The following is a 20,545-nucleotide window of genomic DNA, read 5'->3' as shown; positions in this document are numbered from 1 at the left end:
GAACTCATGTGAATCAATGTCGTCATCCACTAAATCATAGCTCGAATCATGTGGGGCATGATCCACTGCATCAATGTGTATATAGGCACGATCTAAAATATGCAACATGCCCTCACATGTGAAACCCTTTGAATATGTGTGGTCCTCTAAATCAAAAGCATAATCAATAGGATCACCATAAGCATCATCATCATCACTGAATACTGATACTATGTCCACACATGAGAAGAAAGTGGCATCATCCATGAAATCACTGACCATGTCATCCTCACAATCTCTAAAGTCATCATCATAAACATGGTCTGTGTCCATCAATGGAATCTATGTATAACCTATATCCCAAGATAGGTCAACCTCTCTAATCACTAGATCTAGGAATAGATCCGTATGCACAATCCTACCTCTCCTACGAGGTCTAACCTGAGAAAAATCCTCACTACTCTCATGCACTATCTTTGACTGCTCAAATGCATGAACTCTATCCACATGAACACTGCCATGAATGCTATGAGCATTAGGAATAGTGGTTGTATCAGCAATATCCTCAAGTGTGCTAATGGATGCACTATCCTCAAGTGTGCTAATGGATGCATCACTAATCAAATGTACACTATCCTCTAAAATGAACCCACTACTATCAGCTATAGTGAATCCATATGATCCATAGGAAGAAGGATAGGTGTAAAGGAATCAATGCATGGTAAAATAAGCAAAGAGGAATCAATGCTTGTTGTAGAGAAATCGATGCTCGATGTGCTTGCTGTCATCCCTCAAAATCATGCCCACATGATCTAACTCACACACATCACTATCACATACATCATCATCATGTGCATATGTGTTAGTGGCATCATGTGCACATATATCACTATGATCACGTGCATTTGTGTGCAATACATCAATATCATCATGTGTGTGTACAATACATCATCATCCCCATCATAATACAATGAATGAGTTGGTCTAAGTAAATGAGAACCAATGAGATTTGAGATGATGACTAGTTGATGTCATGGGTGAGTTGTAGAAGCTATCAAGGCCCATGCGAACACCCTTGTGATATTGGTAAAAGAGTGAGAAAAATAGAAAAATAGTATGATAAGTCCCCATAAATTCTTCCCATGATCAAGATCATCATCACCCATATAATCATCCATAGTTGCATCACAAACATTATCATCATCCTCAACGAAATGACATGGATCAAAGATATACCTGCACATGTACCACTCCTCCCAAAAGTACTGGTGGTAGACACCATAGCTCCTCGTCTGATCCCATACAAAAGGATGTAAGAATGTATACATGTACATAGCCCTGCACTCATCAAAATAGCATGATAATGCTACCTCCTCATCTGAACTAAACATCTAATATGATATGTACATAGCTCGCCTGCATGGTATACATATATAATGTTGCACCTTGGCACCATACGAACATCCAAAATGCCCAAAGTATGAGGGGTGTGTGAACAAATACCAATACGGCCTAAGATGTGTACATAAACTCAAAAAATCTCCCAAAATGTGTGACACAAGCCCATAAGATGCTAATGCACGTGATCAAGGCTATAAAAGCACAAATAGTGTGAGAAAATGCTAGCAATGCCAAAGTGTGTGTGAATCAAGGCTAACAATGCACAAAATGCACATCGCATGTGAACAAGCCAAAATAACGCATCATCATGTATGGCACACCTCGCACGCATGAAAAATCACCAAGGAAGCTCAAGGCATGTAAATAAACCCAAATAGTGTATGTTGTTGAGGTGTAACAAGTAGTGCCATGCTTGACAACTATATATTGATCAAAGTGAAACAAGTTGACTATGCTAGACAACTGCACACGGTCAAAGTATAATAAGTGGTTTATGGAATTAATGTGACATGCTAATTGAAGTGTAACAAGTGGTATGCCATGCAAATTAAAGTGTAATAAGTGGCAATACACATCATGCTAGATGATGTGTATAATGATACTCTTATCGTAGTGAAACAAGTGGTAAGTGTACGTTGTGTTTGTGCCTATCAATGTTTCATATTGAGATTAATTGTAGAGAAAAGCAATTAATTGAAACAACTAATGTGTTTGTGCCTATCAATGTTTCATATTGAGATTAATTGTAGAGAAAGCAATTAATTGAAACAACTAATGTGTTTACGTTTGTGAGATAGGTGATGATGAGTGCACATGTCGCACATGGAGGATCTTGTCTATGTTATCTCGGAATATTATTACTTCGCATTATTTTGTTGGCCATGTGCCAAATGATTATACATATTATTTATCGCTTGTGCGTGGCGTTGCTATATTCCTAGCACATATGTTTGAAGAGATTTGATTATTTACACTTAGTGTGTGAACAAGCTATAGTGCTTGAGCTATTTTTGCAAAAGTGAAAAAGCAAGCCTAATTTTGTACGCACAACTATTAATAGCTCCTTAGGCTATTTATTGAATATAATTCTCAAAATACTTATGTCGTGGAAGTGGAGCTACCCGCATGAGGGGGAGATTGCACCCAATAGTGTGTCAATGGTGCTGTTTCTATTTTCTCTTGTTTTATGCTATGCTCTAATTTGATTTAAGTCTATGCTTTAATCATTGATGTGTATGTAAGTTTTTAATTATTTTTTCAAGAGTATATGAGGTAGATGACATGACCTTTGATGATCAATCTCAACTTTGATGTAACCATAACCTTTGATTAGTATAACCTTAAGTGATCTGAAATCCTTGTTACCAGTTCTTGGATTTTATTGCTTTTTAGAGATAATGGCTAGATGATTCTTATTTATCAATAAAGCAATTAAGAAAGGAACATTGTAATATGCAAATAATTATTGCTCACTACAATTATCTTATTGATCAAGTTTGAGTAACACTTTACCCTTGATCTGCCTCAAGAAAATTTTTGAAGATATCATGTGACTTGTAACCTTTGTGATAAATCTTATCCCATTGATCAATTTTAAGTAACACATTATCCTTGATCTGTCTCAACAAAGAAAACCCTTGAAGATATCATAATACTGGGTTTCAAGTAGATTGTCAGCCTTTTGATGGGGTTGTTAATTTGTTTTTTAACATAATTAGATATTGTTGTCTTTATGAAATATGGATTTTAGGAACAATATAATTTTTCAGAAAGAGGCTTATCTAGGGGTGGATGTGTTAGAATTGATGCATAAATGTGTATATAAGTGTTGGTCAGTATATTATGTTAATAAAATGAATGAGGATGCTGTGGTACAGTTAATCCAGGCTCTTCAGTTTGGAATTAGATGATCTAATCTCCAACTGATGAGACTCTTGTACATACTAGGCTAACAGATGCTATCATGTGACAGGGATATTCATGGCTGGATGTGAAAGCAAATCTGCCTAAACTTGGGCCGAAGATAAAGAGAAGGAGAAACATCCAGTATATACTTTTGTTGGATTTATTGAGAATCCTTTGGGTACAAGACCAGTGGTGAAAGTCCAGACAAAAGGGGAGTTTATGGAGAAGCAATCCCCTAAAAGGTGGCACTTATGAGGCCATGATCTCTGCATGTATGCAACTGGGGTGTCATATCTCATGGGAGCAATCTTCCTTTGTTTGGGAGGATGAAACGTGGTATCTGATCTGCAGGTTACTAAACAGTGTAATGTGGGGAGTGTGGGAAGTTATTTCTGTTAACTGTTGACTTAGTCCTAATATATTTACTTTATGTTCCCAAATTTTTTTTCATATAATGTGATAAATCTTGGCCAAAATTGTGCCAGCTCTCCACAACACACACACGTGTAACCTTGTGAATAAACCTTATGATTTTTGGTCAAAATCGTGCCAGAATATCATGTTCTGAAGAAAAGATTGTTTGGGAAACACGCATTGATGACAGAGAGAGACTCTTGGAGGGTGCTCAGAGAGAGACAGAGAGAGAGCTGTGTTTTTGGTAATGGGAAACAAGCAGTGCCGGTCCTCCAGTCCTGAATTCATATCCGCCTGCAGGTCACACCCTACTCTCTCTCTACTTTCTTTGCTGCAGATTCCATATGTATCCATCCATGGTTGTGATGTGTGATTTTACGGGTTTTCTTCCACTCTTGCAAACAGGCGGTTTTCACAGTCCGAGCTTCGAGATCTGCGAGCTCTGTTCGTCTCTCTAGCTTCCCAATCCAGAAGTAACGGTGAATTTGTCAGTGCCTCTGTTTTCCAGGTGATTTCCCTCTACAAAGACAAAAAATTTTGTATCAGGGTTTTTTGGTGCAACTGATAAGGCAGTACAGTAGTACTTGATATGACATGAGACCATAGCTATACATCAATACGTGCAACCAGCATGCTGTTGACATGTTGAGAGAGAGAAAGAGTGTAGGATGTCATACATCAGGTTAGGGGCAAGATATCTCCCAATCTGTGCTAGATCAATCTGGGGTTTGTCCTCTCTGCTATGTCTCATCAAGATCTCATTAATGTGTGTCCGGTGGAGACCTGGGGGGCGGGGGCCAGGTGGGCGAGGCCATCTCTTGGATCGCGTAGCTCTCTCGCTTGGGTTTATGTCACTCCTCTGGTAGTAGATGTACAGATAGTGCATCTCCGAGCGACCCGGGTTTGGACCGAAGAGCTGTGGAGGATGTCCCACCACTGAGTGGCTGGAAGAAGGTAGTGATCCGTGTCTGAGATGTAGTATCCCTCTGCTATGTAGTATCCCTCTGCTGTGGGAGCTGCTGTAATAGCTGCTCTCTATGACGTTGTAACTCCATCAAAAATCTCCCCAAGCATCTCTGATTATGAAACTGCATAACTCTGTTGAGTGGTCCAAATCCCTCCCTGAAGTGACAGTGGTATCTCCCCCGAATCTCATAGTATGCTGGGAAATGTCAAACATAATGCTCCTCTGTCTCCACCTCTATGTGGCACAATCTGTAGATACATGTCTCCCTCGGGGCTCCTGTAGCTCTCCTTGCCTCTATCTCTAGAGTGTGTGAAGATACCCGAAGCTGCCCAATAGTAGTGCGCATGGCATGAGACATGTATACATCCGTGTAACCCGGTCTCTGCACAAACCCATCCTTTGTGAGCTGTAAGGAATGATCGTGGTAGTGTTGCCTCTTCATAGAAAGAGGCTGTGGAGGATCAATCCATGTTTGACGTGTGTATAGCTGTATCAAATCCTGACGTATCAATCGGTTCCTCTCCACACGGGAGAGTCTCATGGTCGGATGGTCCTCATCATACTGAAACGGAGCGAGCCTGTCTATACTCATCCCATGTAGTGAAAACCATTGTAAAACCTCTGCATACCATGAGTGTCGCCCTGATGCTGTTACTCGCTATGATGACTCTAGGGCCTATCTCGGTTATCTATCTGGGGGCATGTGCTTGTTGATGAATGTCACTGTCTGAAAGAGTGCCTCCACTAGCATGGGCAAAGACGCAAACTTTGCCAAAACTCTCTTGTGGCGTCGAGGTTTTACTATGAATCATCTGTGAGAACATAAGTATTTGTGGGTGCTCTGAACCTCGCCATCTGCTCGCTGATAGTCCTGGAGCCGAGATGGGGGATGCATACATCAAGGCTGGTGTGACCATGGTATCAAAAAGCCATCCCTTTGTACGGGGTTCCTGAAAATGCGCGTGGTGACATTGCCTCTCAAGTAAAGCTAAAGCTGCATACCCTCTGGCTACCTTGTCCTAAACTGCCTGGCTCATGGAGAACCTCCCTGCTAGGCTAGTAAAGGTGACACCCAAATATACATCTGAAGTCACTACATCCACACGTCTGTCCTGGTATATGATATGGGTGGTCTCTCGCCCCTGCTTCGCGGTATTGAAAACCATAACTTTGGTTTTACCAAGATTGACTGTCAGGCCCTTTTGATTACAAAACTCTCACAAGGCATCCATGTGCCGCTGTAACCCCTGCTGTGTATCCGAGACAAGTAGTACATTGTCTGCGTAAAGCATCAAAGCTACATATAAATCTACCAAAGATGATCCACTGCCCCCCCTTCTGTCCACAAAATCTGCTAGCTCATCAATGTATAATCCAAACAGGGTGGGAGATAATGGACATCTTTGCTTAACACCAATAGTGCTAGCAAGCTCCTCTGATAATCTGCCCGGGCATCGCACACGACCCACAACTCTCTCATACAAAGCAATAATCCCCCAAATCATACCTGATGGTACCCCAAGTGTCTGCAATCTCTGCATAAGTTTGTCGCACGCGCGCGAGAGAGAGAGAGAGAGAGAGAGAGAGAGAGAGAGAGAGAGAGACTTATTTGACTCACTAGTGCCTCCTACTAGAGGCCAGAATGGTCTGTGAGACCATGAAGGTGCAATGTGTATACATCTGTAATAGGAGATGCAGAGAGCATCCCTAAAGAGCTATAACAAGAAATAAAAGGAAGGAGAACTGAGTAGGTCAACGTAATAAAGCATATGCTTGACTAGTCCTAGGAAACACTAGTGGGCTCCAGGCCATGTAGTGGGGTTACATAGGAAACTGAGAACTTAATCTGAGATGGTGAGCCCTCCCTCCAGGTGTTCCTAGAACGTGTCCATAATCCCGCTCTAATTGGTTGTCCTTGTGTCTCCTCCTCATTATCTGACTCTTTATCTTAGGCATTGCCTGGCATTCTGGAAAAAAAGGAGAGAGAGAGAGAGAGAGAGAGAGAGAGAGAGAGAGAGAGAGCACATCGTCTTCTGAGACTAAATACAACTTGTAAGTCCCAATCAAGAATTGCAAGTTCACACTTTGAAAAAATCTCTGTTTACAGGTGGTCCATCGGGTTCCTTCCAATGATGTAACACCCCCTTGATGAAGGTGGCAACAGCAATAGTCTTTTAGATTTGAACTGATTGGGAGGTTTGGTTTGTTCATGGCTAAATGGCAAAGAAACTTCACTCATGCACACCTGCAATGCATCTCACTGGCTTCCTCTCTTTTCACATATGCACACCTGCAATGCATCCCACTTGCTTCCTCTCTTTTCACATATGCACACATGCACTGCAACCCACTAGCCACCCTCCTCTCTGTATTCTTTCCTTTGCAGAATATCTAGTGAGAGTGACAGGGTTGTGATCACCGCAATCAATATCTGTGGTTTTGAAAGGCCACTGTTCTAATCACATAACTGCACAGAGAAATAGCCCCACAGGTTCTGCAAGGAAGAGGTTGCATTGAAAGCTGTGTGGTTATTTCTGGTGAATGATTGCAGGGTTCAGGCCGAAGGTAGTCTGCCTAGAGGACTGTTGTGTCTGACTTACAAGAGAGAATACTAGTGCAAAACAAAGACTGCAGGTTTTCTGCAGTCTGAATACTGGAAGAAATTTGAGATTGTCTACAGGTCACACATACCAATGGTTTCTCATTACAGTGACCAGCTGCCCAATAATGCTGCCCACTCAATGTAACATGTGGAAGCTTACAGAGGATTATGCTTTGATAAGGAATATTCAGCACCTCGGTTCTTGACGGCTGCACAATGTAGTGGAGATAAGAGTGTGTATGTTTGAGAGAGAGAGAGAGAGAGAGAGAGAGAGAGAGAGAGAGAGAGAGAAAGAAAGAAAGATTTTATTAACGTCTTCCAAAAGACTGAACTCGGCCTATGAGACAAATCAGTGTACCTCTGTGGGGTATCCTCTGTCATCCCAACAAAATGAAAAAGTACTGAACTAAAAAAGCTGAATCTGGGTGTGCAATAAGTGGAGGTGATGGAGCTCTACTACTAGGAGAATGCAAAGCTATATGCATGGAGTATACAATCATGATATGCAACCTAGCTAGCTCCATCCTGTACCATTATAGAATGGTATACATCAATGAAGGGGGTGTCCACAGCTCCCTGAGGAGCATGCCTGGGTTTGCTCTGAAGCGAGCCAGTCGCTCCGCACCCTCTCTGTGAAACTGAGCTCTGATCTCTGTCATCTCTCTCTGGTATAGACGTGGTGTCCGAAAGCCAGGTGTCCTCTGTCTCCTACGGGTTTGAGTGTCTCTGCTCTCTCTCTGGAGAGTAATTCCCTGTTGTGTAGGGGCTGGGAGTGGGGTGGATCTCTGAAAAAATGTAGTAATCTGTGTCTGTAGTCCCCCCTCTGGAGCTGTCTGAGCCTGTAATGATGTCTCTTTGTGACGATGTATGTCTAGAATGAATCTCCCCAGTGTGCGCTGGTCTGCTGCCTCAAAGATCTGGCGTAGGGAATGTGGCTCTCTGAAGAAAATGGGATATCTCTCTCTGATGGCTGTATATGCTTTGCATCTGCATACATAATGCGCCTCACTCTCCACCTCCTCTCTGCACAATCTGCATACCCTCTCCTCTCAGGGGATCCGTGCTGCTCTGCCAGTCTCGATCTCCAATCGATGTGATGAGACTCTAAGCTGACCAATAGCTACTCAGGAGCCGTGTGGTAAAAAGCCCTCCATGTATCTAGGCCTCTCTATAAGTCCATCATCAGTGATACTCATGAAGTGATCTCTGTAGTATAGCATCTTCAGTGGAAGAGGCTATGTAGGTGATATCCATGTCTCTCATGTATAGAGCTGTCATAGGTCCTGTCTCAATACTCTGTTCCTCACTATGAGAGAGACGGATATGTGGTGCATCCGTGTCGTACACTCGATTGGGTCCCAAATACCCTCCGAAGGGCCCCCACCAAGGACTGGTATATTTGCTCTATTGAATGATGAAAAGGATTGATTTCTTGGAGATCTTCCTTGGCTGTAAATCTGCAGCCTGAAGATGACCTAATTCTGACCTTCAAGTTCACCTTTTGGTTCAGGCTCCCTTTGGCTGTCGTGGTCCTTGGAGTTCTTCAGCACTTTGTGAATAATGAGATAGTTTGACCTTTGACAAGACTATGTTTATATAGGGCAAAAAGCTGCTGGTCGGTGGGCTTAAAAGGCTGCCGGCCTCTTCATACAGCCCACGACCTAAATATTATCATAGAGGCTGGCGCCTTTCACATGTGGGCAATTACGGCTGCTGCCCGTCTGCCCATAAGGCTGGCCGACCATGGCCTGGCTACTTTGAAGTTGGCCGATTGTGGCCTAAGAGGCTGGCCGACTATGGCCCATTCCCTCCAAGGGCTGGCCGACTGGGCCTACGCCCTATAAGGGCTGGCCGACTATCCTAGTGGCCCAAGTGTAGGGCCCACATAGACATAGGCTATGGCCCTGCACTTCCTGTTTCTACATGCACCTATATGCAACTTCAGTGCAAAGCCTCCAAATAGTCCGTCAATAATGTTGGATAATCTTTGAAAAAACGATTATCAAGCCACATCGCTTCATGTGTCCCTCGGTTTTGAAACTTGGTGAGGAATTGTCTCTCTTCAGCCGGATTAGTGCTTGAAACGATGTAAGAGAATTTGTTCCAGAACCATAATTTTAGCTTCGCCCACTATGTCTGGTTCCTGTTCATTGTGGACAACGGAGAGAGGAGGTCCTATATAGGGCTTCAACCAACTGACATGGAACACATCATGCATGGTCCGATTGGTAGGTAGCTTTAGCTTCATAGAAACCTCATTGATCTTGTTTAGAATGGAAAAGAGTCTGAAGCTCCAAAACAATAACTTTGGGCATCGCTTGCCCACTTGTTTCAACCATCTCTTCATAATCCGTAGATATACACAATCTCCTTTCGAGAAAATTACATCTCTTTTGTTCTTGTTGGCCGGTCGAGTATAGGTCTCCTGTTCTTTTTAGCAAACTTGTTTTTCACCGACTCCAAAATCTCTTGGTAAGATTTTGTCAATCTGTTAGCATCAGGCATTGAGGACGACGTCTGGTCAAAAAAACTGGAATGGTCTTCCAAAAGCTGCCTCATATGGAGTCTTGCCAATAGTTGAAGAAAACGAGTCATGTAGAACAGCATGAACTAAAGGCAAAAACTGTTCCCACTTACCTTGTTGGTCGTGGACATAACACTTTAGCACGTTGAATGCCAATTGATTGTAAATCTCCGTCTGGCCATCCATTTGTAAATGCATTGGAAAAATTCAACTTAGTTCTAAAGTTATCAAATAATGCCCTTCACAAATGATTGGCAAACTAGGTGTCACGATTTGACACAATGGTCCTAGGTTGGGGTATCAATGCCCGATAAACAATCTAGCAACATCCTCGACGGTAACATTAGCCCAGCAAGGAATAAGCATAACAAAGCTACTAAAACGATCAACAATTGTCAAACACAACGTATTACGCTTTCATAGATATATTCGGGAAAGGTCCTTTGGGAATAGGAAATGGTTATAACAACCCTATCTTCTTCCTACGGGGAGCTTTTAGCTTTTGACGAATCAAACAGTGCTGCACATGTGTGAACACGTCTTGCCTCATTCTAGGCCAATAAAATTGACACTCTAACTTCTCCAAAGTCGAGTTCATGCTCCTATGACTGCCAATAATGGCATCGTGGGTATCATGGATAAGAGTTGCTTGGAATTGTTTGAAGACACAAAGGCGGCCTTTGTAAAAAAGCCAACCATCGCGTATCAAGAAGTGGCATGGTCGTGTGGCGTCCAATGTGTTTTCCATTGAGTAGTGAATTCCACGTAATCCGTGTACTTGTGCTTCATCTTGTCTAGTCCTGTACCAGCGAGATCCATTCGTGTGGATTGGATGTGGGACATGGTTCCTTTCCTGCCCAAGGCGTCGGCCATTGGGTTGGCCTTGTCTGGAGGGTACTCGATCGTTCAGCCAAACTGTTGGAAAATTTGGCTAGAGCGGTGCTGTTGGTCACTCCAATTCGTGCTTGGCATTGTTTGAAGCCAACACAAAGTTTGGTGATTTGTGCGAATCTAAAAGTCGTGCCCATAGAGGAAATGCTTCCAATGCTTTAAGGTTTGTATTGCCGCGAGGAGCTTCCCATCATAGACCAAGTAGTTCTTTTCGGTGGGAATCAACTTATTTGGGATCCGGGCTATTGTTTTACACGTGGTGTACAAAGAGCCAAAGTAGTGTTCTGAACACCTGGCAGTGATCTAGGTGTATGCAGGTCTACGAGGGTCATAACAGAGCCTTGATGAGGAATTTGGGATCCGGGTTGTTACACCTGGTGTACAAAGAGCCAAAGTAGTGTGAGAATACTTGGCAGTGGTGTTGAGAATACCTGGCAGTGATCCAGAATCCTGACAATTCAACATCAGAAAGGAGAAAACATGACGATCATTTGCTTGCCAGATATCAATTTGTGCTTGAGTCACACCACTAGAAGAAAGAGTGCACAGAGCGGAATGAGAGAGTGTATAGAGCGGAAGCAAACAATGGATCACTGATACCACAGATCTTCGACATCACTTGCTCTTGTTCATGCAGACTTATGTGGTCCTATGAGTACCACGTCTTTGAGTAATGTAGGCATATGCTCACTTATGGTAGTGCTATGTGTGCTGAAGCTAACTCAAGGGCTAGGACAGCCAAGGAGAAGCTAACGCAAAGGGTGAAGGATTGAAGGTCAAGGGTAGAGGGTTCTCCTCAGCCAAGAAGGTTCAGGTTTAGTCTTTTATTTCAGATTTGCATCATTCTAATAAAAGCAAATACACCATCCGTGGTGGGGGCTCTATAGAGGGTATTCGGGACCCAATATTGTGTTTACTACCCCTTCAGCATATAGAGATGCATCTTGCCTTAGCAGTCCATCCACATCCCCACCCCCCTTATATTGTTTGTATATGGGCTCCACCGATCCATGATGATTCACAGTTGTATCTAGACACATGCACACTTTTTCTTTTGTTTCTTTTCTTCCGATGACCGGAAGAACACAGTTGTATTTTGTCTCATAGGCCGACTTTGGCCTCTCGTAGACGTTAATATATCTTTCTTTCTTTTTCTCTCTCTCTCTCTATTTTCTGCACATCTATATTCAGTTTTGTGCATTATTCTCATCATGAAAAGTGTGCTCATTTTTGAGCATTGAAGTTACCAATCTCCCCCGAAGCTTCCGTGTGTTACAGTGGTATCGGAGCCTACTTCAAGTGTAAAGATTCAGCAAGAATCCAGAATTTTTTTCTTGCTCGTGTGGTTGGTTTTTAGACTCCAGTGGACCACCCCTTTCGGAGTGACTCCTGTCCCTCGAAGGACGGTTGGTTTTCAGCCTCCGGAAGCCTCCGGAAGTCTCACACACACACAGTTGATTGTCAGATTGCGCTTCGGAAAGGAGGTGCATTTTCCTGCTATGGCGAGCTACGACGACGAGAGAGACCAAGAACCTTGGGACCAAAGTGCACTAGGCGGCAGCCCAGCTAGGGCATCAGGCATCAAAAGATGATGCGAGCAATCGCAGACCAGAGTAGCAAGTTGGAAGAGCAGAAGGTGCAGATACTGGCTCTGGAAGAGCGCGCCCGTTCTCCAGCTCCACATTTTCCGTCTCCTCCTCACATGAGAGCAAATGTCCAGTCAATGTTAAAATGTGTGTGAACACCCAACCTTATAATTATTAAGGTTGACATTACTTAAAGGATTTTACATTTGAAAAGGCCAGAAAAAGGGTAATACTTACCACTTGTTCACACACTACACCAACTCATGAGCAAACAACACACCCACGGTACACTGGGGGCGTCCCCGTCAAGTGTACTGGCACGACATAGCAGGCAAATACATGAGAACAAGTCATGCGAAAACAAGTTTATGCATGCAAACATAAATGCATGTGCACATGTAATGGACGAAGTCTCCCTTTCATGAAACTTGTACAAAAATTTCTTGTCGGGCACAAAACTGGCATGACAAAAATGTGAAGTCCTGTCCCGTAGGTGAAATACAAGTCCTGGCACGAGCTTTCCTATGGAGTGACAATCCCATAGACAAGGTCGGCACAAATATCAGTCCTACCATGGAGTGACAGTCCCATGGATAAGACGCAATCCTAGTCATACACGGGTGGCAACAAACAAGCTCCTGTCCATATGGCACAAAACTGGTCACACACGAGTGGCACACAACTGGTTCTTGTCCATGTGACACCAAATGACTGACCCTTTCACATGGGGCACTGGCCTGGCCACATGTGAACATGGTACAAATCTGGCTGCTCTATGGAGTGACAGTCCCATAGAAGTGGCTCTAGAAATGGAGATGAACCAAATGGTCCACTTTACCAGCATGTACTTGCTATACTTGTACTTGATTGTAGCCTCAGTTGTACCAGCTGTTTTCAAACATCTACTAGTGCCAGGATCTGCTTACAATTTGAGAGTACAATAAAAAGGGGATGAGCTTCTCTCCTGGGAATTGAATTTGAATATTTGTCAGGTATTTATCTTCGTATTTTTCAGATTTAGTAATAATTAAAATTAAATGTTGTTTGAATAAGTTTTGTCAGGTGAAATATCATACCTTGTTGCCTTCATTAAGAAAGGCCATCAGAACGGTGACTTTTTTTTTCCATGATTACCCTGACCGCGCCCTCGTATTTTGGAGGAGCCAGTGAAGGTCATTTGGGATATGAGGGAAAATTGGGAGCAAAGTTGATTTAGGAGTACCAGGTATTGCTCCCTCTGTGGTGTTTCACCTTGCCAGGCATTAGTACGGGCGTGCCTGTTGGTGCATGGTCTCGGAAGACCAATGAGGGCTGATGTTCACCCAGTGAAGTTGGGAGATTACCTGCTGTGACTTGGTCTACACCGACAACATCTCATTGTTTACTGGTTGTATTCACTCCTTGTTATGGAGAAATCTGGCCTAGGGTCTGTGAACACTTGCACAAATAAATACTCCAAGAAATACAACAGTATTGAGGGGGGGACCGGCCCTTTCCGGCCCCAGTGATGGTGTCAAACGTTCTTTGTTATTTTTCAGTTTTAATGTAGCTAGTGTTGTTCATTGTTTGACTTAGTTAAGTGATCTAAAATATGTGTATACTATCTTCCGATTTGTTAGGCCTCCTATAGGGAGCGGTTACACCTCCCCCCTAACAGGCGCAGTAGCAATAGCGCAGAGGCCACAAGGCTAGTGTCATATCCCAGTTCATGGCCGTGATGTAGCAGTAGTAGAGTGTCAAATCCCCACTTGATGGCTGCGATGGCTACGGCAATCGGCCAATTGCGAGGACGCAACTCCACTGACACAGAGCCCGAGGTAACGGTCTCTAAGGTAGACTGTTCTTGCATTTGCTATATGATACATCACCCGAGCAACTTGAGAGAGGATTTAGTGGGCCAAGCAGTCCTTCCCGCTTCCTCGAAAGGGTTCCCTACGAGGGCAAACCTGATCCTGCATTTAGAGACCTTGATACGGCTACGGGAGGAAGATAGGACGGTCAGAAACATTTATCAAGAACATGTATCTTTTTTCTGATTGAACCTTGAAGACTTTTAAAGAGTGCTGTTCTTAAGTGACCCATAGGTCTTGGAGGACATTTTAATTGTAAATGTGACTGAGAGTGAGCGTGATGGGATCTTTCACAGGTAACTTTATGCAAATGCACTGAGAGAGAGAATGAGAGTGAGAGTGAGAGTGAGAAAGAAAGAAAGAAAGAAACAAAGTTATATTAAATGTCTTTCAAAAATCCAAAGGATCTATGAGACCAAACAAAGTGCTATAATAGTTCCATGAGATAACTTGGTCACGGAAAAGAAAAACATAGACAACTAGCTACATGTACAATGATAATGACAATAAGCATATCTGAATACATGCGAAATGTATATCTCCATATGATGGCAGTACAAGAGGAAGCTCATGTATGTGGGGTTTCATCATCCATCTAGGATATCCAGCATAGGGGAGTCGATGACTGTCAAGAGGCTCGCCATGTCCACTGAGAAAGTGTCTATGGTGTCGGAGGATCTCCCTGATCTGGAGCTGCTGTGTGGAGGGCTGTCACGAGCCGGGTACTGTAGACTAGAATAAAACATTTGGATCACCAATATCCAATTGAATGGTAAAAATGCAGAGTTAGTTAATGTAAGCGAGAGGAATTCAAAAAAATAACCTAACTATTTAATTGAAGTGTGTGCTCTTCTTTTTTGTTGCTTGTGATGCATTAATTCCTGAAGCTGATGATGTTGATTAATTATGCATGTGTCATTAATGCCATGTTGTACTTCCAAGTTCGTGGGGAATTGATGTCTTATTTACTTATTGTACATGCAAACTACTTTGGCATTGGAACTCTATGGCTAGTATTGATACTTTGGTTAAAGAGGTGATATAAGTTACAGATCCTTTTGCTGAATAGTGGCGAGGATGCAATGATGTTGATTGGTTGGAGAGGCTACTAGAAGTGTGACCTTGACCACTGCATATTATTGATTACAATATAGCATATTTTAGTTGACTCAACGTGTTGAAGATGTTGATGGCTTTAAAGGAAGCCACTTTGCACTAAGGGTTACGGATAGTCAATTGTTGGTGATTCCGACAGGCAAGGCTATGAAAGCACTGAGTTATACAAAGAAGAGAATATGTGTTCTTTTACAAGTGATGTTTGGACTAATTCTCTAGCTTTTTTCCCCCTTTTTTTTTCCCTCTCTAGAGTGGCATCTTCATCAACTTGGCGTTGGACCAAAGAGGTAGTTCACCTATGGTTGGACATTAAGGAGGGGGGACACATGCTCACGTCAATTCAGCAAGAAGGCAAGGTCTAACACCTGGAAGTCTCTTGCTTGGGCAACTTAGACAGGAATGTGGTCCAGTTTTAGGATGAGTGGTCGTACTTATGTTTGAGCAAAATCAGGCATAGTCCTCAGCGGCCTAGCAGTTGGCCCTGCAATGAAGTATGGTCACTCCAGAGCCCCTTCATGTTAAATTCCAAACAATTGTACAGGATCAGATATATTGCATTCAAGGTGATGAAGGGTATCTGCATTCCTATAATGGATTGTGTGAGCAATTTCAACACATCTTATTCAATCTCTTTAGGGAACAAAGCCCAAGAGTGGTGGTTTGTTTTCTACTAAGGTGAGAGTGACTTCCTTGGCAATATCCACCACAAGTACGGGTGCACCTCCCTTCCCTCCCCTCTGTTCCGCCCCTCCTTGGTTTCCTGTTCTATCTCCTCCCCCCCCCCCCCCCCCCCCCCCCGCTTCTTTCTTGTTCTACCTATGCTACCTATGCTTTATGACTGTGGTTTAGCCTAGATATCATGAATAAATATTTATGGTAGTTCTGTGGGCACTTGTGATTGATCTTCTTTTTTATGGGTTATATTATATCATACATGTCAAGGTTCAAACTCATGCCTTCTTGTTGGTAGTTTGGTATGGTAGTCACTCAGGCAAGGGCCTGCCAACAAAATTGATCATCGTTTTAAAATGTTGTGTGTAGGCATACTATGGAATTCATGGATCGCTTGGGTCTCGGCTATTTGATTTAGTCTCTTGTTTGAGAAAAGATCAACGACTATTCTACGAAGACCTAGTTCTTTCAAAGGTTGGTGACAAAGCTTTTCGCGATTTTTTCGGGCTTTTGAGGTCTAAGATCTGCAGTGTGCAGTGTGTTGAATTTTGTGTATATCCTTGCACATCCAGGCAGTCTATGAGAAGGGATCTCCAGATGAAGTGGAAAACTACACATATCAGCTCGTGGATTTACTAGGTGATGGCCTGGTGCAGAGGTGTGTTTCTTTTCATTTCTAAGTCAATCATTCACGTGCAAGTCAATTTGAATAGCAATTCCATTTGTATTAGAGCATGCCTCAAAATTTCAAACTTATCCCTTCTTCCTCTTGTATATTTTATACTATCTTTTAAAAACTTTCCCCTTCCTTGCTCGTGTATATACATGATTGTTGCATGCAGCATTCTTTTGCCAACGCAAGGATTGCACATGCTTTTATTTAGTTCAGTAATAAATGCACATGCTGTCATGGATGTGGTCACACTTTGTTTTCAATCACGTGAGAAAAAGAAAAAATATATATTAACGTCTACGGAAGGCCAGATTGGCCTATGAGACAAATTTGTCCATGTCCTAAGTATCATGGAAAGAAAAACTGAAATGAAAAGCTAATCCTAGTCATATGCAGCTCATTGTCTAGCATGCTATAGATGTACAATCATGAAAGGTGATATACTACTAATTCCACCCAGTGGAGATGGTGGGGTGTAGTACATCATACATGGGGCATGGGGCGAGGAGGACTCTCACATCTGTTGTGCCCTGGTGTAGCGTCTGGACTCTTTCCTCCATAGCTCTGCGGTATCGTGCTTGGATTTGGCAGACTGGGCCTGATGGAGTAGTGGTTTGCGTCCAGGTAGTCGCGGTCTCCTGGCAGCTGTGATCTCTGAGGTTCTCTGTAGTGTGAGCCCTCGTCGGGAGGTAGATGATACAGGGGGAGGGGGATGTGGCTCGCTGATAGGCCTGAAGAAGTTGGTGATCTGTGGCTGGGATCTCTGGCTCTGCACCTGTAGAAGCCTCTCTCTATGTTGGTGTAGCTCAAGGAGGAAAAGGCCTAAGCATCTCTGATCAGGATACTCCATCACTCGACTAAGAGAGAGAAAGAAAGAAGAAAGAAAGTTGTATTAACGTCTTCAAAAGGCCAAAATGACCTATGAGACGAAAAGGTTACATCATATCCATGAGGTACATAATCTTGGGTACAAAATAGTAATAAAGAAAGATAACAAAAATCTAGAACTTTAAAATTTGATCTAGGTACATGAGGAGAGAGCTCTCATATCACCCTAATACATCCCTCATGGGCCGCTGTGACATGGTGCTCAAGGTGGTAAAACTGAGTTGGCGCGAGAAAGTCTTGCGATGATGGCCCGGATCTTCCTGTGGTGGTGTGGGCGAGGGCGAGGGCCATGGGGTCTGGGGCGTCGAGCTTTGCATAACTCAGTGGCTCTGTCGAGTGTCACACCTCTCGGCCGAGCTCCTACACTAGCCTGTGGTCTAGGTATGATGGGTGGATCGGCCCTCGGAGTGCTGGTATGGAAGAAGTCAGTGAGAGCTCTTTGTGCTGGTCCTCGAGCAAGTACAGCTGATCTGGATCTCACTAAGGACTCCCTGTGTCTATGGAGCTCTAGAAGAAAAAGTCCCAAGCATCTCTGATCTGGGAAGCCCATGATCCTGGAAAGTGGTCCGAACCCAGCTTGGAAGAGGCAGTGGAACCTCCCCCGAATCTCATAGTACACGGGGTATCGGCATATGTAATGGTCCTCTGTCTCGGGCTCTGTGTGACAGAGCTAGCATATCCTGTCCTCCGGTGCAGCCGCCCTAGGCCCATATCTGGCAGTCTCCACTCTCAGCTGGTGGGACGAGGTGTGGATCTGGCCGATCACACATCTCACCCCAAAGGATAGGTGTATGTCCATGTAGCGTGGACGGATGATGAACCCATCTTTTGTCCGGCAGAGGAGGTGATCTTTGTAGAAGGCCATCTTTGTCCCCAATGGATGACTAGGTGAACTCCATGTCCTCTGAGTATCCAGTCTGACAATGTCCTTCTTGATAACCCTGTTCTGCTTTGCGCGGCTGAGAGCAAATGACGGGGCCTCTATGCTATACTGGAAGGGGGGGGGGGGGGAGAGATATTAAGCGTCTATTAAAGACCCAATGGGCCTATGAGACCGAAGTGATACAATAATGTCCATGGCATATCTCATCATGGAATGGAAAATAAAACAGAAAGAAAACATAAACGTGGCTATCTCACTTGGTGATACAAAACTGTCCATGGAAACTCATCATGGAAATACTAAGAACATAGAAACATGAGAGCAGCATCAGCTCCGAGTAGATGGTATACCACTCTCCAAAATATCAAGCATGGGGCTAATGAGTATGGCTGAGAGGTCTCCCTCAACTATGTCCCGTGGAAAGGTAGCTTGATGGCGGTGGAGCATGTCCTGGATCTAGAGCTGATGAGGTGATCGTGGCTGATGCGGGGGCGTCGGGCATGTTGGAGTGTGGAGGCTTGGTCCGAGGTAACTCCTCTTGGGCAAGGTAGGTCCAGAGCAGCTCGTGGAGGGTCCACAAGATCCACTATATCAGTGTCCTGCACCTCCTGGGTGAGGAAGAAACTGGTGATGGTTGGCTGGTGAGGGAGGGGGTGGGGTGGCTGGGGCCGAAGCTCTCTCAAGAAGGTGTCCCTGTGTTTGCAGAGCTCAAGCAGGAAGAGGCCTAGGCAACACTGGTCCTGGAAGTCAATGATCCTAGAGAGTGGACCAAATCTCTCACGAAATAGATAGTGAAACCTCCCGTGGATCTTATAGTATACTGGGCAGCGGCATATGTAATGCTCCTCCATCTCAACCTCTGTGTGGCATAATCGGCAGATCCTCTCCTCTCTGGGTCCCCGTATGAGCTTCCCGGCTATGAAGATGCACTCCGCTCTACCTGTCTCCACTCCGAGGCGGTGGGATGAAACCTGTATCTGGCCAATCTCAATCCGCATGGCATGGGACATGTGAACACTCAAGTAGCCCGGCTGCTGGATGAATCCATCCTCAGTGAGTGTAAGGAAGTGATCTCTGTAGAAGTGCATCTTCGTGGGGCACTTTGAAGGTGTGATCCATGTGCAATGGGTGTAGAGGCTGAGAAGATCTAACCGGATAACCCGGTTGGTATCCTCGTGAGAGAGCCGGAGAAAAGGGGAGTCCAAACTGTACTGAAGGGGGGGTAGGCGGTCCATGTGGAGCCCGGCTGCTGGATGAATCCATCCTCAGTGAGTGTAAGGAAGTGATCTCCGTAGAAGTGCATCTTCGTGGGGAGCTTCGAAGGTGTGATCCATGTGCAATGGGTATAGAGGCTAAGAAGATCTAACCTGATAACCCGGTTGGTATCCTCGTGAGAGAGCCGGAGAAAAGGGGAGTCCAAACAGTACTGAAGGGGGGGTAGGCGGTCCATGTGGAGCCCATATACTGAGAACCAAGTGGAAACTAGTGCATACCATACTCCAGAGTGGCCCTCAAGTGCTAGTTGTCTTGAGGACTCTAGGGCAAGCCTCGGGTACCTGTGGGGATCCATGTGACTGATGCGATGGAGGTATGTGACTGTCTGGAAGAGTGCATCAACTACCATCGGGGCTACAACAAACTCTGCTTGGATAATCTGGTGTGGGACTGATGGTTTGCTATGGATCATTCAGGAGAACATCATGACCTAGGGCCTCTCAACTCGCTGCTGTCAATCCTCATTGGATAATTTTGGCCCCAGAAGGCTGCTCCATATATCAAGGCTGGTGTGACGAGGGTCTCAAAAAGCCAGCCCATCGTCCTAGGCTCCTGGAAATGTGCCTGGAAGCACTGCCGCGCAAGTAAGCTCAAGGCTGCATATCCCCGTGTCACTCTGGCATGTGTTGCAGGAAGCATGGTGAAGCGTGGGCCACTGAAAGTGACACCAAGGTAGACATAAGATGAGACAATCTCCATAGGATCCCCTCTATATGTGAAGCTCAATTTGGATGTGAAGGGACGAGAGGTATTCAAGACCATTACCTTGGTTTTACCAAGGTTAACAGAGAGGTCCCGCTGAGTGCAGAAGTCTTGTAAGGCATCCAACTGTCTCTGAAGCCCGGCTGAGTCTGAGAGGAGGACGATGTCATTTGCATAAAGTAGTATGGGGATCAATATACCTGTCAGTGTGGGGCCA

General features: G+C 44.3%; 1 protein-coding gene across 2 annotated transcripts in view; it reads left to right on the top strand.

Annotated features, from left to right (window-relative positions):
- Positions 1-3,766: 3,766 nt before the first annotated feature.
- The window catches only part of LOC147620073 (TLD-domain containing nucleolar protein), a 56,968-nt gene continuing 40,189 nt past the window's right edge, over positions 3,767-20,545 (top strand). The window contains exons 1-4 of one of the 2 annotated variants that reach the window (XM_086772237.1): positions 3,767-3,999; positions 4,105-4,207; positions 16,277-16,381; positions 16,480-16,565. In XM_086772237.1, coding sequence (XP_086628363.1) covers positions 3,947-3,999; positions 4,105-4,207; positions 16,277-16,381; positions 16,480-16,565 — 347 coding nt within the window. In that variant the 5' untranslated portion in view covers positions 3,767-3,946. Of the gene's footprint in view, positions 4,000-4,104; positions 4,208-6,773; positions 6,821-16,276; positions 16,382-16,479; positions 16,566-20,545 lie in introns of those variants that run through there. The other variant, XM_086772238.1, reaches the window with a different exon arrangement.

Source organism: Cibotium barometz, chromosome 32 (assembly GCF_041138505.1).
Source record: "Cibotium barometz isolate CiBa-2024 chromosome 32, ASM4113850v1, whole genome shotgun sequence".
Classification (NCBI taxonomy): Eukaryota; Viridiplantae; Streptophyta; class Polypodiopsida; order Cyatheales; family Cibotiaceae; genus Cibotium; species Cibotium barometz.
This window is presented reverse-complemented; position numbering and strand designations above follow the sequence as displayed.